The sequence below is a fragment of the Mesoplodon mirus genome (genome assembly GCF_964341445.2).
Source record: "Mesoplodon mirus genome assembly, chromosome: 10".
NCBI classification, from domain to species: Eukaryota; Metazoa; Chordata; class Mammalia; order Artiodactyla; family Ziphiidae; genus Mesoplodon; species Mesoplodon mirus.
The window spans coordinates 25,463,772-25,481,210 of NC_138986.1; the positions used below are offsets into that span (position 1 = coordinate 25,463,772).

General features: G+C 39.9%; 1 protein-coding gene across 8 annotated transcripts in view; it reads left to right on the forward strand.

The window, feature by feature from the left end:
• Positions 1-17,439, forward strand: part of NHSL1 (NHS like 1) — a 249,052-nt gene that overhangs the window by 188,866 nt on the left and 42,747 nt on the right. For all 8 annotated transcript variants that reach the window (XM_082633918.1, XM_082633912.1, XM_082633917.1 and 5 more), the window contains one exon: positions 1,895-2,047. In XM_082633918.1, coding sequence (XP_082490044.1) covers positions 1,895-2,047 — 153 coding nt within the window. The remainder of the gene's footprint in view (positions 1-1,894; positions 2,048-17,439) is intronic.

A 17,439-nucleotide genomic window follows, 5' to 3' on the forward strand; every position in this document is an offset into this window, starting at 1 on the left:
CACGGAGGTTATGTGAAATGCCAGGTGCCTAGTTTACATGCTGCTTTTAGCAAACATTAAAAGCAGAAAGCACACAGGACATTTCTGTTTTTAACTTGATGTCTAGTTCTCAATGTTTATTTTCCCATTTAGCAATTTATGGAGAAAGTGGGATGGTTTTAAAAAACATTTTGTCCAGTTTTATTGAGATATAATTGACATATAGCACTGTGTACGTTTAAGGTATATAGCATAATGATTTGACTTGCATACATCATGAAATGATTTTCACAGTAAGTTTAGTGAACATTCATCATCTCATATAGTTACAAAAGAAAAAGAAAAAAAAATTTTCTTTGTGATGAGAATTCTGAAGATATACTCTCTTAACAACTTTTATATAGAACACAGCAGTGTTACTTGTGTTCATCATGTTGCATATCACGTCCCTAGTACTAATTTATCTTACAACTGGAGAAGGTGGGATGATTTAGGAAATGAATTATTTAAAGCCTGGCTTGTAGAATTCAGTAGCTGTAGAGAAGATGGTATATGGGGTGAGCGCTGACCATGGTATATGTGGTGGCTTATGTTCCCAGGGGCACTGAGAAAGGCCAAGTTCCTCTTCAGTGATGGTTGAAAAGTCAGGAGCTACCTTCAAGTAATTGCACTGCTCTCCCCACAGCCATTATTTACATGAGTTATTTCATAAGCTAAGACTTTACATATATTAGTTCATTTGATCTGTTTAATGGCTGTAATAGCTGTACTGTAAGGTACATTGAGTTAATTTTAAACATGTTCAAATAGAAAGGTTCAATAGTTCATGCACGCCTGTTGATTTTATTTTGAGAGTCTACTTTATGGTCTCATTTCCAGGGACATAGTACGTTGTAGAAACAAGTACGCCCAGCATGCCCTGTGTGGCATAGGTCAGAGGTAGGGGAAGACTCGCCCCTGACTCACAATTGTCGTATCTGCTGGTTTCATAGGAGTTAGGCTTGTCACCCTCAGTAACTGCCTCAGCACAGGGTCCTTCTCAAACTTCTTTAGTCTCTTCTACACCTGGCTTATGGCAGCAGTTATATAGAGAGTATTTAAAAAATTGTTGTTGAATATTTATGGTGCTGTCAGTTTCATGTTGGGATCCATTGGTACCCTATTTAGATTGTATTGTCAGGAAAAAATGAAATGCGTAGACAAAGCGATCCCAGTCCCTAGAAGGATAAAGGAAAATTGTCATAGAGATTTAGCCTGCCTATCATTTCCCCCTCTGACGTCCTCAATCTCTTTTGTGTTGGAAAAATTCAATTGAATTGGATTATATTGGGAAAAGTCAATTGCATTGGAATTTCTAAAAACATTGGAATATAAAAGTATTCCATGAAAGCAAGAAATACAGAGAAAATTTTGTAGCACAAATGGATTTCTAATTAGATATGCTATTTAAATGTATTACCTTGAATGTTTATGATTAGTTTTGTAAAAATTCAATTGAGTTTATAACAGTGATGTTTTAAAAATAATGCCTTAGAGGGGAAAGAATTGGTCCCAACTTCTTAGGAGAAAATTTGTTTTCTGTCTTGACAATCTAACATTTACTAAAGCAGTGACATCGTACAATTGACTATTATTTGTCATGGCGGAGTTCAGCAGGAGTTGGAGGTCTTCATTGATTTTGTTAATCATTTTCTAACATTGGAGTAGAGGGAGGACCTGAAAAGCTGGGAAACAATTAACTGAACAAACACGAAACACAGTGGCAAGGACCCCTGGGATCTGAGATTGAATCTTATTCAAAATTTGTTCCATTTTTCCCTTGCTGGCCCTTACCTATGGATGTGTTAGGTACCAAGAACCCCCCTTGATGTAACACATTTAAGTTGACCTCTGAATGTGTTCTTTCTTTCTACAGCTGTGTCCAACCTAGATGAGGAGAGTCGGTGGACAGTCCACTACACTGCTCCATGGCACCAGCAGGAGAATGTGTTCCTTCCCACCACAAGACCCCCCTGCGTAGAGGACCTGCACCGCCAAGCCAAGCTCAACCTCAAATCAGTATTGAGGGGTAAGATGGTGCCCTGCAAGCTTGCTGTTCTTGGATTATTGACTGTTAGAATTGAAAGCATAGATTTGGTTGCTATTGATAATGAATGGATAGTATGCTGTGTCTTTATAAAATATCATAAATACACACAACCTAATACATGCCTAATATGTTCTGGTCTCTGAAAGCTGCCGATTTACAGATATGCAAATCTGTCCTTAAAGAGCCTGCTCCATGTTAGAACCCTCTGGCACGTCTAAACCACTAGTACCAATTTAATCCAAATAAACACCTGCTGATGTGGGAACTTTTGCCACTGCCTTTTTAAGACTATTGTAAGTATTCCAAGCAAATTGTTAAAGCTAGTACTTTGTAATGGTTTGTTCAGTTAGTTCAAGTTGGGTGGAAAGGGGACCTAAATATAGACTGTGAAGGAGTGCAGAGTGGTTTGATTTATCAGAACTTGGGCAGCACCCAACGGGGCTCCTTTAAGCCCAGGTGGGCAGAGTGCACTGCGGCCAGTAGGAAATCCAGGAAGAGTGTACACCTGTATCTAGTTCAAAATTCTCATTTTTACCTCAGCTTGTTGCTGATGTTAAGAAGAGTTTATGCATGGTACAAAGAAGGCATCCTAAAAGTGATAAAGGAGGGAGGAGTTTCTTTAAAAGAGGAAGAAGTGACTTTTAAGGTTCAGAGACTTCCTCTGAAAACAACAAACCCACATTCTTATCCTACCAGACTCTGCTTCTACCCGTTTTCTCCTATGTGCTGTTTGGGATCTAACTATACTAAAAAAGTACTTGTTGCTTATCTGAAATTTAATTTAACCAGGCATCCTATATTTTATCTAATTGTGAAAGACTTACATCTAAGAAATACTGTTATTGATTCAAGAAAAACCCAGCATGAGGACTGCTGTAATTTTTATGCTAGTTTTTACTTGTGTATCAGTCATTTATTAAGTAATTCATATATTAATGTACTGTTACTATAACTACTGTGGTTACTAGCTAACATTTATTAAACATTCAACTCTATACCAAGTATTGCTCTAAACCACTGCACATATTATCTCTTAATCCTCACAATAATCTACAAACCATTACTGTGCCAGTTTTACAGATGACAACATAGAGACACAAAGATTAGAAACTTGCCTAAGATCTCAAAGTTAGTGGCAAAAGCAAGATTTCACCTTGGACAGTCTCAGGCTCTAGAGCCCATATTCTTAACTGCTGCCTTTAACAACCTTTTGTTTGAAACCTGTTATTCCGGCAGAAATGCAGAATACACAGACAGGGTCTCAGCCCTCGAGGAATTTATACTTATATCCAGAGTGCAAATCACAATGTGGAAAATACTCGAGAGGTGCCAAAAATGGCTGTATTGTAATTAAAGAAAGCAGATAATCTCTGCTTAGAGAGAGAAGGAATAGCTGTCAATAGACTCAGAATAGATGTGGTATTCTGAGCAGAACTATACAAACATTTTCGATCATGGCCCTATTTTTTTCTTCCTTTAATGTTTTATAACGCTTCAGTTATCCCATATGTATCTTGCAGTCTTATGTATCTTGTATCTTACAGTCTTGGCATTGGACTCTCCAGCAATGAGGACATTATTGGGCTCCCTTTTTCATTTAGACTGAATACCCTGTATATGTAGTGACTACACGCTTAAATAAGAATCACATTAGTTGGGCTCTTCCGTATGGCCTTGGAGTTGTACTTTGACCTTTGTTGACTTCATGAGGTGCCTAAATCCAACCACAATTTCTTCTAGATCCCTTCAGTTCCTAGTGATTTGTCTTTAGTAAATTTTGACAAAGAGCTTCTCTACGTAGAGCTCACCTTCCTCCACCAAAGAATTAAGAAGAAGATTAAATGGCACGGTTCCCAGGACAAACCCCTGAGGGAGTGCCATTGTTAACATTTCTCTTTGTTGCTCTGAAGACAGAACACTGCATGGTCTGGCTTGTAGAGAATGCTTTCTCAAAGGTATATGTGAGTTTGAATATTCAGGCCCAGTGGTTTTTTGATCACCCTCCAGGAAATTGTGCTTCACTGCCTCTTTCATGTATTTTCAAGTACCAGATCAGAGCTTCTCTTTTCTGCCCTTAGAACACTGAGCATCTGTATATAGATTTTTCTGATTTTATTTTCTTTTGGACTGTTCAACAGATACCTATGAAATATCATCACCACTGGTTTTGCCTACACTTAGATTTTATTTTGAAAAGGTAAATGCTTCAGTGATTGTTTAAATGCCCTAAAATCGTTCATCGAAGGGATTTACTATTAATAAAACTAATAAGTTTGGGAAATTCTTAGAGCTCAACTTTTAAATCTGGATTTAAATGCACCTTAAGAGATTTCAGATAACTGATAACTTGAAGAATAGTGGTTGAGAAAGATGAAATGAGAAAGAACGTCTGAGTTCTTTTGTTCTTCATTTATTTACTTTTAGTCACATGTACAGAAACTTCACATACCACTTCCCCTACATCATGTTAGCAACTCGAAATAAACACAGCATGAGTGCAGAGTATTTATTGCCTCATTATCAGTGAAGATTAGAAAGAAAAAATCCAGTCCCTTACTATATGGCAACTATTGAAGTATGATGTTATATAAGATTATCAGTCTAAGTTAATTTGACCTCAACAGCCTTTGCTTAAAAATATAGAAAGGTAGGTCACTATTCACAATGATCATTCTAATATTTTGTTCTTCCTTTTAGTCTTACTGTGACTTTGTCCACTGTTTTAAGGAAGGAATACTATCGTTTAATGTTAAACAGGTTGGTGCTTTTTCTTAATCATTAAGTGCTCATTGTCTGAGCTGTTCTGTCAGTTTTTGTGGGGCGCTCAGCTCCCCTCTTGAGGACCATAAAATACAGAGGGAAATGATACAGTGAGTACTAATAAGTTAATAACTAAGTGTTGTAAACATTTGCTTATGTTAAAGTAATGCACAAATGCTTACTGGTCAGTAGAGTGGTTGAGGAAGGCACAGGTTTACTGAAAATGCTTCTACGAAAAAGCTAAGCTTGAGTTAGTACATAAAGGTAGATAATAGACACTACTTAATACATATTTAAGAATCAATTCTGTGCTATGCCAGGAGTTTTTAAATGAAGAGACAAAAGGTCGTGGGTGTCCAGCTTTAAAGAGCTGAGCTTGCTGTCTGGTGTCAAGACTGAAGTAAACAGACAGTAGTGTAATGGAGATGGGCGTGAGGTAGGCTGGGCATATAGGGGAGAGCTTGGTCAGCCAGAACAGCACTGGGAGACCAGCACTCTCCCATTCCCCCACTGCGGAGGGGATGGGCTTTCCTGGTGCGTCACACAGCATGTGGAGTGCCTGCAGCAGATGGTTTCCATTCCGGTCCAAATAAAGCAGAGATCTTTTGTGTTTGTTGTTGGGGGCTCGTCTCTGGAGAACTTGATAGAATTTAGTGACCATGCTCTTGGATCAAATGATTTGGTTTTGTTGATTTATTTAGTTACTAGAGATTTAGGTAATGACTTATTGCTAACAACAATACAAACGTGTACCCATTTGTTTTTGTTTTTGTTTTTTTTGGCTGTGTTGGGTCTTTGTTGCTGTGCGTGGGCTTTCTCTAGTTGTGGCGAGCGGGGACTACTCTTTGTTGCAGTGCGCCGGCTTCTCATTGCAGTGGCTTCTCTTGTTGCAGAGCATGGGCTCTAGGCGTGTGGGCTTCGGTAGTTGTGGCACACGGGCTCAGTAGTTGTGGCTCACAGGCTCTAGAGCGCAGGCTCAGTAGTTGTGGTGCACAGGCTTAATTGCTCCGTGGCATGTGGGATCTTCCCGGACCAGGGATTGAACCCGTGTTCCCTGCAGTGGCAGGCAGATTCCCAACCACTGCACCACCAGGGAAGTCCGTACCCATATTTTAAGAGTATTTTGATATTTGGGTAAACAGGACATCTGGCTAGTAATGAATAGTGAATTTTACTGAATTTCCAGAAGAATTCTTCCCTTTTAATTTCCATAGTTATTTGAACCCTTTATGAACTTCATCAGAGTTAGTTGTGATGGTCAGTAACCTTTATCTATCTAAATTTTTATCTAGGTAGTTTTTATATATATTGAAGGGGCCACAGTTCAGTGGGAAAAGGGGAATTGAGGGATGTGGTGGGCTCGCTCAGACTCAATGAAAGTTTCAGGTTTTATTTCTTCACAACCTGTAGGCCTCATTTGACAGTTTTAAGATTATTAAAGGCTGAAACATGTTATTTTTCAGGCTTCATGCCCCCAAAAGGCCAACTTGGGAGAGAGATAAACATACTTTCTCATACTATGTTTAACAGGCAGTTTGGTTACTGCATCTGTGTTAACTCCTGCCTGAATTAGTTCACAGAGCATCTGTTGTTGGTATCAGAAACCGTCTAGTCACAGTGAAGAAACACATTTTAGCAGGTCAGCCTGCTCTGTGGCTCTAGAATTAGAAGTGTAAGCACAGGGAGGAATGTTGGATCTGGCCTGTGTTAATTCAGAGTCAGAAGGTTATGTTTATTATATCTGGAGAGATAAGAATTGGGGATTTACACTTCGAAGAAATCACTATTTGTACCAAGTGATTTAAAACAACAGTGTGTGTGTGTACGGACCAACCTATTTAACGTTAAAGAGTGGTGTACCTTTCTTAAAATTATGGACAAGGTTTCCAAGTAGTCCCAGCCAGGTTTCTCTGACAGTTCGTGACACACAGACTTTATCTAAGGGTCACTGCATCTACCTTTCATTGTCAAGAAACCACCTACTAGTTGCATTTTGACTTGGACAAGTAAGTCTGTTCTGGGAAGGGCTGTGGGGATCTCTGGATTTGATGAGGGGGCTTGGTGGTCTCATTTGTCTGCATTGGGCTGATGGGCCCCTGGGATATCCCAGGTGCCCTGTGGTTTTGGCTATAGAGTCTCCTCTTGGGGGTCCTGTGGCATTTTTTTACAGAGCTTTCTGGAAGACACTTTTCTAGGCATGACCTGGGGGATGTTGGCTGAGAGCTGTCTCTCTTGGAATGATACATCTGCTCACCACCCAGACAGGCTCAGGACGAACATCTGCTTTGCCCACCTTGTGCTAATGACAATGAATTCTTCATGTTTTTCTTTTCTGTCACTTTTTAAAAATTATGACATAGAACACAGACAAATACATAAGACTTGTACAGTTTAACAAATAATTATAAAGCAAACATCTATGTAACTATTATTACTCTGGTCAAAAAATAGAATACGACCTGAACTCCAGAAGCCTCCTGTTGTTCTTGCTTTCTAGTAGGAAAAGCTCAGGTTTCATGAAAAGTGTATTGGTCACATCTAAGTTCACATCCTGCCTCTGTTATGTACTAGGAATATATTATTTGAGTTTAATTTTGAGTTTATCGCTTTAACATTTTGAGCTTTTTTTTCATCTATAAAATAAGATCATAATATCTGTTTTCGTGGGAATAAAACCAACTTATTTATATAAAGTATCTCAAAGTACCTGCCCCTCAATGTGGAAGCAGTGTTTGTAGAAAGAAGCGTGCCTTTTAAGTGCAATGGAATACAGATAGAACTTTCAGCCCTCTTTCCCAAATGGCTGTCATGATTTAGCTGGCACTTCCTCTCCCAGCCATTATGCTCCAGGGATATACAGTGGGGAGGAGGGAGAGAGGAAGAGAACAAGGAACATTGTCAGATGACAGTGACAGCCATAGACACTTGTTCATTTCATCCACATGAGCAAGATTCCTTTTCCCCGACTCCCCATCAATCTCTGAAAGATGCCCAGGATGCTAGAGCTAGAAAGGCCCTCCCCGGTCCTCTGGTTAATAAATCCCCTTTCCATTTTGTAGATAAGTAAGCCAGGACCTATCAGAGTTAAGGGATTAATTGACAGCTGCTTTGCAGTTTATAGATGGCTCTGCCAAGAACTCCAAATCAGGTTTCTCAGCCCATGCTGGCCTGTTTTGATCTCAGATCCCAAGGGCCTATCTCTGACACCTCTTCAGCTGCCCTCAACTTCCAGAAGGGTCACTGGGACAGGGCTTACATGGGGAATCCAAAGGCTCAAGGCAGATTTGGTTTCTTCAGCCAGTTAATTTAGGAAATGCAAAATAGCCTAAGGTTGGTGGCTTCCCTGTTGCTCATGAAAACTTCTCTTCACTCATTCCTGATTTCATTAAAAGTCAAATATGTTTAAGAGAAATAAAGAAAGGAGGCTTCATCATGAGACATCATGTGTGACAAACATCTGTAACCATTGTTTCATCCTAATAGCATTTGGTGCATATTTTTAGGGCAACAGTAAGTCATTAGTACCTCGATGGACTTAAAAAAATAGTAATAAATAGGTTATAAAAGCGACAAAAGAAAGATAAGGGATTAGAAACATTAAATATACCAATGATTTAGCACTTGTAGCCAGTTTACTCTTTGCCTTCTTCTTTTTTTTTTTTTTTTTTTTTTTTTGCGGAATTCGGGCCTCTCACTGTTGTGGCCTCTCCCGTTGCGGAGCACAGGCTCTGGACGCACAGGCTCAGCGGCCATGGCTCACAGGCCCAGCCACTCCGCGGCATGTGGGATCTTCCCGGACTGGGGCACGAACCTGTGTCCCCCGCATCGGCAGGTGGACCCTCAACCACTGCACCACCAGGGAAGCCCTGCCTACTTCTTTACTTACATTCTTCCTGAAGAATCCTTTGGTAAAATTGATGTGTAAAAGGAGACGGTTAAATGTCACTGGTTAAAGAAGGATTATCTTTCTTTTTTTTTTTTTTTATAAGAAAGAAACATTAAATTTCATTCATGGAGAATTTTAACTTATTTACTAGTTTAAACAAAAATAGGCATAGAGTTGAGGGCAGGGCAGGGAGTGGTTCGTTATTCTGGAAAAGCCGCTGAACAGAAGTAGGATGTGTAATTGTCTCATCTTTCCTGAACCACAGAGGCATTGACATCTTGTTCTGTTGTCAGTAACTGTTCTGAAAAATGAGATAGGAGACCAGAATTGTGATTCCGGTGCTGCCAGTAGCCCGTGAGATGTTGGAAAATCATATACCTTTTTTTAAAAATAAATTTATTTATTTAATTTATTTATTTTTGACTGTGTGTGGTCTTTGTTGCTGCGCGCGGGGTTTCTCTAGTTGCGGCAAGCAGGGCTACTCTTTGTTGCAGTGCGCGGGCTTCTTATTGTGGTGGCTTCTCTTGCTGCGGAGCACGGGCTCTAGGCGCACGGGCTTCAGTAGTTGTGGCACGTGGGCTCACTAGTTGTGGCTCGCGGGCTCTAGAGCGCAGTCTCAGTAGCTGTGGCGCACGGGCTTAGTTGCTCCGTGGCATGTGGAATCTTCCCGGACCAGGGCTCAAACCCGTGTTCCCTGCATTGGCAGGTGGACTCTTAACCACTGTGCCACCAGGGAAGCCCCATATCCCATTTTTGTACTTGGCTCCCTCCTCTGGAAAACAATTTTCAATCTCCAAGTTCCCTTCTAAGCTCCAAACTTCTGATTGGCCTCTTTTAACTGTTTAAGAGTGGTATGCAAAGTTTATTAACACAAAGATACAATTTACGGCTGAACACAAATACTGACAAATTGAATTGTCCACAAATCTAAGTTTGTGGTGACATAAAAGTTTCTAAGTGCACCCAGCAAGTGAGGCACTGGTCTGGATGTTGTAGCAGAGTCAGAGATAAATCGACATGGCTGCTTTCCTGGTTTACACCTCGTCAGAGAAAGAAGTGTGTGAATAACTCACAAGGTTGATAATGGTGGTATTACTGAGCCACACCCTTGTCCATGGGTGTTGTCTTTAAAACAGAAATCTGATCATGCCTCTCATTAAACATTTTTTACCAGCTTTCCACCATTGGCAGGATAAAACCTAACTTCCTTAGCATCTGAGAACCTTCCTTACCCCTGTTTGTCCAGCCTCACCTGACAAATCACCCTTTCTCCCCCATGCTTCTCTCCTCCTCCAACCAAGGTCTTTACCTTGTGCCCTTACACATAAGGATAAAGTCCTTCTGTTGGAACCCTGGCTTGTCTTCCCCTCCCTTTCTCTCCACCCCACGTCTCAGTCCACTTCCTCTCTCTTCTAATCCACAACCTCTCACACCTGGCCAACTCCTGTTCCCCTTGTAAGGGTCATCTGGTTGATGCTCAGATTCCCCCAAAGCTTTCCTGGACTCCTCCTGGCAGACGTGGGCATCCCTTACCCACTTTTCTACACATGCCCACAGAACCTTACACCCCTCCATTAAACTAGAAACTGTGTTCACATGTTTATCCCCCCACCTGACAGCAAGACCTTTGGCAGCAGGACATTTTCTTGTCACTTGTGTGACCCCAGTGCCTGGTACTGTAAATACTGTTGTATTTGTGGAGGTCCTGGAAAGTTCATCTCGAACTCATGAGGAAGATCAGTCACAGTCACAGAACAAGTGGTGAGAACACGGGCGTGAGGAGATTGGAGATAGAGAGAGTGCAGGGAGAGGAGTTGTGAAGGTTGAGCCTGGAAGGCTTTGATCTAGGGGGCTGAAGAAGTCAGGAAAAGAGTAACTGGGGAGGAAGAGAGGAGATCAGGATGGGTCAGTGACCACGGTGCTCGGGGATGGGCAGAGTCAGAAGAGAGGCTACTGAACTGGTCAGTAGGCAGTCATTGGTGACCGTCAAAAGAGTGGTTTCAAGGGGGTCTGTGGATTTAAGAAGCCAGGTTTCATGAGATAATTATTTTAACAAGCAGACAAATAATACAAGTAACATTTCTTAAGAAATAAATGATGTCAACAAAGCAAAGAGAAAAAGGACAGTATTTTGAGGTGGTGGCAGGCTAGAAGTAGTAGTATTATTTGTTTTAAAAACTAGAGCCAATCAAAACATGCTTGTAGACAAAAGAGCCCACAGGAGGAGAAAAGGTTGCAAATATAAAGAGAGAATGGGAGCATTCCCTGAGGAGATAGCAGGCAGTGAACGGGCGCAGGCAGAGGTCAGGTTTCGACTTCTAGTTCCCAGACAGGACTGGGGAAAGGGCATTTTGAGATGGAGCAAAGAAACATTGAATTTGTTTATTAAGGGGTGTTGGAGTCTTGATAGAAAAATGGCCCCCACTCTGTGGCTAGTTCCTTGGTGAGAAGGATGACTTCATTTGGAGCTCTCTTGTTCAGTGCTTGCGAATTTAATTAGGTTGACTTTTCAAAGACAAATGGTAATGTTATTAAAGACTTTTTTTTAATGTTTAGTATTTCATTAGACTTCCTTTGGAATTTTTATCCTTAGGGAAAGTTGCCCAACCTGATGAAACAATGGATTGAATTCTCTATTGAGAAAAGAGAAGTGTAAAGACAAAAATAAAAAAGTAACAGAATGGAATGATACACAAAGGTGGCGGTTTAACTTCTGTTGTTTGATTTGATGGCACACAACATTTTTTTTATAATACTAACTCTCTGGGTATGATAACCCTGAAAGGGTACTTAACCTGTGAGAGGGAAGTCAGATGCAAGAGCAAAGAAAAAGGAACAATCATTGCTTTTTCAGTGGGTAAAGAGACCTGTTGCTTTTTTTTTAATGGTAAGCAACACACAAAAGGTAGAATAGCAAAGACAGTCATTTACATGATCCAGGTCTTAACAAAGCACTATGGGTTGTTTAAACAAAAGGCTTTTTGTTTTGTTTTTGTGTCCATGGTCAGTCTGCTGTTTCAGCAATTCCATTTTAATTCCTGATAAAGTGCGTAACTTGAGTGGCTGCTATATTTCACCCAGCGCAGCATAAAAATGCTACATTGAAGGTACTGTGGATAAGGCTTGTTATCATTCCCTGAACAACTGAGGTCCCTGGTGTTGGTTTAGAATCTTTGCAGGCTATTTGATATTGAGTAACCTTGGTGATGCTCCACGACTGCCAGTGATAGGGCTTTTTCATTCTAAAGTGAAATGAGATCACCTCTAGTTGGGCTATACTCTGGTGGTGCTCAACTAGGGCTTGCAAACTCGCAGCACCTTCACATTTATCATGAGCACCAGAAAGCTTTCACCTTAATTTAAATCTAATTTAGTTCTTCAAATCTCCTTAAATGACTTTGGGTATGTGAAGAGAAGAAATGTTAAAAACCAGTTTTCTGCCATGGCAAATAACATTTGAGGAATAATTCCTTCCACGGTTTGCAATGAAAAATAAGGCTAACAGTTTTATCCAATGGTATAAGTTTTAATATTTACTTCCTGTGTTTTGGGAGGTTTTTATTCCACCCTAATAGAAATTAACCAGAGAGGGAGAATATCAGTCAAAATGACCTTTTTTTGCCCTTCTGCATAAGTGAGATTGCCTATGGTGTTTAATGTCAGTGAAGGAGATGCTGGTCCCAGGGTATGGAGCGAAAAGACTCTTTTCAATGCCTTTTGTGTATGTTAGTCAGCACATTCATTTCCTGTGTGACTGTTGAGCTGATGACACCACATTTTCCCATCCTGACCACTTCATCTCCCCAAACTCACTAAGGAGATTGAAATGAGAAGTCATTTGGAATAGTGCTAAAGTAAGTGTTAGGCATATGAATCCAGCAGTCTGCTTGTCATTACCGCCCCCCTCCTTTGGCAAAACCCATCCATTTCAAAGGTGGCTTTTCTGACCATCTCTCCTCTACCTTACTCCTTCCCAAAACTTTTCTGGGAGCTTTCCTGTGACTTCTGTTCTGTCTGACCAGAAATCTTTGGGGGAGTTGCCCGTGATGGAATTAGTGTCTTCATGCTGGATTTGGTCAGTGTCCCTGAAGTTCTACCAAGACCAAATTTTCTTGTATAGATAACCCAAATAGAGCACTGAGTATCATCTTCCCTACCAGCTCTTCCCTCATCCTCTTATTTCCTGAACATATATATGATTGGGACCCCTTCCCCCTTAAATTCTGTGTTGCTGCTGGCCCCAGCCCATACCGGCCAGCTGTGCTTAATAAACACTAATGACATGGGTGGTGTACCAGATAGATAGGCAGGTCCCATGCCTTGGGTAAATTAAGATGGAAAGTATGGCCAAAGCTAAAATACACCTGGGTGAGGGATGGGGCCGGCCCTTCTGTCACATGATCACAGTACCCTTTCAAGTACTGATGGTTCATTCATTTAATGAACTCTCTGGCCACCCACACTGAGTAAATCATGTCTGGCTTAGACACCTTTAGGAGGACATTGGCTTTTGCTTTCAGGGCCTGGGAAGCCATTGGAGAGGTTTGAGCTCAGAAGTGACATAATCTGACTCATCATTTTTAAATGGTTAAATCTGGTTCTGTGTTAAAAGTTTGCAGTAAAAGGGATCGGGGTGATGCAGGACGCTGGGCAGAGATGACCACAGTAATCAAGGGACAGGTGGAAGCAGCCTGAATCAGGAAGCTGTGTTTAAAGCTGAGCTGAAGTGGTACGTTAAAATAACAAGACCTCTTCAAGCGGTTTAAGGGAATCTTGACCTGTAAAGTACTTCTACAGGAGCAAAATTAAAGCTTTTTCTGAAACACAACAGTATTCCTTAGGAACCGAAAGTAAATACCAGATATAGCATTTCTCCTCCTCCTGCAGTGATCTGTTAAATTCTTCTTTGTCCTTTGTTTCCTGTTTTCCTCTCAAGTTATTCTGTTGGTGAGTGTGGATCATCTGCGACATAATAAAAGAAACAGATTAACTCTCTTTTCCCCTTGGGCCTTTTATCATTTCTCACCTGGAATATGTAGGAAATCTTAAACTATGGAAATTCTGCTTCCTTCTTCGGGAGCCTCTCCTCTACTTGGAAGACTTCCTTTTATGTCACACCGACCCCAAATGGTTGAATGGATTTCACATCAAGCACCTTTAATATTGTTTCTCCTTCTCTGTGGCTACTTACCTGCCTCTGAAACAGTTTTCTCCTCCTGTGGCTCCCAGACCAGCAGTAAGACCATCACCTGGGAACTTATTAGAAATGCAAGTTCTCGGTCCCCACTCCAGACCCACTGAATCAGACACTCTGGGACCCACTGGTCAGCCAAGTGGTTAACAAGCCCCCAAGGGATCCTGATGCACCTTAACTGGGAGAACCAGTGCTTCATAAATTGTCATGTGAACTTGTTTAATCAGTCAGCTAAATCGTAAACACCTTGAAAGTTGTACCCCTTCAGTTTCACTAGCTCATCGCAAGCTAGGGTTCGAACACACAGCTGTTGACTGTCAGAGTTTGAGCCCTTGACTGTCGCCATTCATCTCCCTGGCTGTTAGCAGAAGGTTACTTGAACAAACTGATGCATCTCCTTCCAGGACGCTTCCTTCTCCTTGACACGTGGGTGATTGTTGGCATATTTTCTGATTGGCCGTCTCTTTCTTACCTGCAGTTAAACGAAGTATACTCTAACACCTGGAACATTTTGTCTCATATGCACCATTAAGAGAGGAGATATTTCAGAACCTTTAGGGAGACTTGGGCTCAATCATTAAAGCCATATATTTTCTCCTTTTCTTTTTTATTTTATCGTACTTTGGATGCAAAGTATCTTTGACGTGACGATTGATAAAGAAGTTGTCTTATGGACTCATATGCAGTTTTTGGAAGATAAATTTGGATATAATACTTCATATATAATAATATGCTTTTATATCATTGTAAGTATTGCTGTATAACTTCATATCAATACAAACTCTTACTCTTAAGTGGAGAGGGGAGAAAAGAATGAATCATTAGTGTAATAGTAAACCAAAAAGGAATATTTATTTGGAATCTATTATTTTAAATTGCTGTCAAATTATCTAGGACAATATCCATTGAAAATATCTATATTAACTCCATGGTGTCTTTAGATTTAACATAGCTTTTCAACTCACTTGATATGCTGCAATTAACTGAATAACTTAAAAACATTTGACCATTTATAGTCTCTTAATTATGTTCTAATTTGTTGATTCTTAAAGACGATTTAAATAAATTGAAGTGCAGCTGTTTTGAAGAAAAGAATTTATGGAAAGTCCAGATGTAATTTTGGAAAATCCAATATACATGACTGGCAAGGCAGAATCTGAACTACAGTACCAGTATGATTTCTTTCTCTTGCTCAGGATTGCCAAACCCAATAAATTAAGATACTAGAAGGCAGATCCCTTCTATTTTAAAATGCATTTTGGTTTGATTTTCATTAAAAAAATAAGTTCCCTAATGTTTACAGAGCATAATATTTGAGTGCAGTAAAATTTTCCTACATGCTTGTTACTTGAAAGCTCAAACTAGAATCTTTAGCTATATAAGATCTGATACAGCTGTTGGACTGGAATTGATTATTTATTTTCTTCTAAATATATGTTTGTAGTCTTCTGTGTTCTCAGTTCTCTGGTACCGGACAAAGATATGTAATAGAACTGGCGTTTGACCCTGTCATTGATAATCTGATGGATAAATAACTGGGATAGAAGTTTGGAAACCTGGATCTACCAGAAACTTAAAACACTTGTGTTTTATAATCCATAAGACAGGTATAATATCTGCTTTCCTTCAATTCCCACAGAAATATTTTACACACAAATCAAATAATGATGGCCAAGGGCTTTCAGTTTAGAAAATAACGCATTTATAAAGTGTCGTCAGGGTAATGGCTTTAAAAATCAGTGATCTGAAAAAAAAGAGTGTTTTAGACTGTGGTTCATCACAGAACATTCTCACTGAAGCAGTACATCATGACCACTATTATAATTAACTTTGGAACTGGAGTCCTCCCAATTGTTAATGACCTTGAATTATAGGAGGAGGATTATGAAAGATTTAATACTGTTAAAAAGAAACCACATTCAGATTTTAAAGTATGGTACATCTAAAATGCTGTACTGTTGTAAAATACCAATATTGTGCTTTTGACCTGAATGTTTCAGCACTTTGCTAGCAGTTCATGCTCATATACACCACCACTATACGTACAACCTGAAAAATGACAAAATAATCTTTCTTAACCAGTCCTTTTGGCTTTTAATGCAGCAGTGCTTGTTTTCTTTCTTTTTAAGTATAATTAATTTACAGTATTGTGTTAGTTTCAAGTGTACAGCAAAGTGATTCAGTTGTACATGTGTGTGTGTGTGTGTGTGTGTGTGTGTGTGTGTGTGTGTATATGCTTTTTCAGATTCTTTTCCATTATAGGTTATTACAAGATAGTGAATATAGTTCCCTGTGCTCTACAGTCGGTCCTTGTGGTTCACCTATTTTATATATAGTGGTGTGTATATGTTAATCCCAAATTCCTAATTTATCTCTCTCCCCTACCCCCGCTATCTCCCCTGCTATCCCCTTTGGTAACAATAAGTTTGTTTTGTATGTCTATGAGTCTATTTCTGTTTTGTAAATACATTCATTTGTATCATTGTTTTTATATTCCATATATAAGTGATATCATATGATATTTGTCTTTCTCTGACTGACTTACTTCACTTAGTATGATAATCTCTAGGTCCATCCATGTTGCTGCAAATGGTATTATTTCGTCCGTTTTTATGGCTGAGTATATTCCATTATGTATATGTACCACATCTTCTTTATCCATTCATCTGCCGGACATTTAGGTTGCTTCCATGTCTTGGCTATTGTAAATAGTGCTGCTATGAACACTGCGTCTGTCTTTTCGAATTGGAGTTTTCTCCAGATATATGCCCAGGGGTGGGATTGCTGTATCATATGGTAACTCTATTTTTAGTTTTTTAAGGACAGCAGCGCTGCTCATTTTAAATACTTCCTTTATCATTGCTTTCTCTTCTTACTCAGACAAGCTAACGTTCAGCAAACCTCACTTTTTTCCCTTTTAGCATCCACTCATCTTACCACATCATTTCCTTAGGGAATAAACGACGAATCCCTTTTTCTTCCCACCTTGCATTCAATTTCTCTTTCTCCATCTCCTCCTTTTCCTTCTAGCTCTCGTTTAAGTAAGTCAGAATTTAGTAACCATTTATTTAGGTTAAAAACTTTGTTCTCTCAGAGTATACTTCAAAGTCTTTATAATAAATTCATGAAATTTTTCACTTATAATTGTCTCTTATGGAATTATAAATATGAAAAAAATTAATTATGACAAATTATACAAATCAATGGTAAAAATGCCAGTGTGCTTTTACTAGCATCACTCGGTGATTTACTTTTCCTCATACAGGTAACGTTCAGACTCTTATTGTGGTTTGGTTGGAATTCATGTATTTGAGTACTGTTAGCTGAGTCATAGCATCTGGAGGAAGGTGGTAAATACAGGTGAGATCATGTCACTTCTCTGTTGGCAGTCTCCAGAGGCTACCCGCCGGCCTCGTGGTTTCAGCCAGAGTCCTTACAGGAACCTCCAAGGCCCTATGTAACCTGCTCCCCCTTTACCTGTCTAACCGTCTCCTATTGTCCTTCCTCTTCCCCCAGCCCAGATCACTCTTC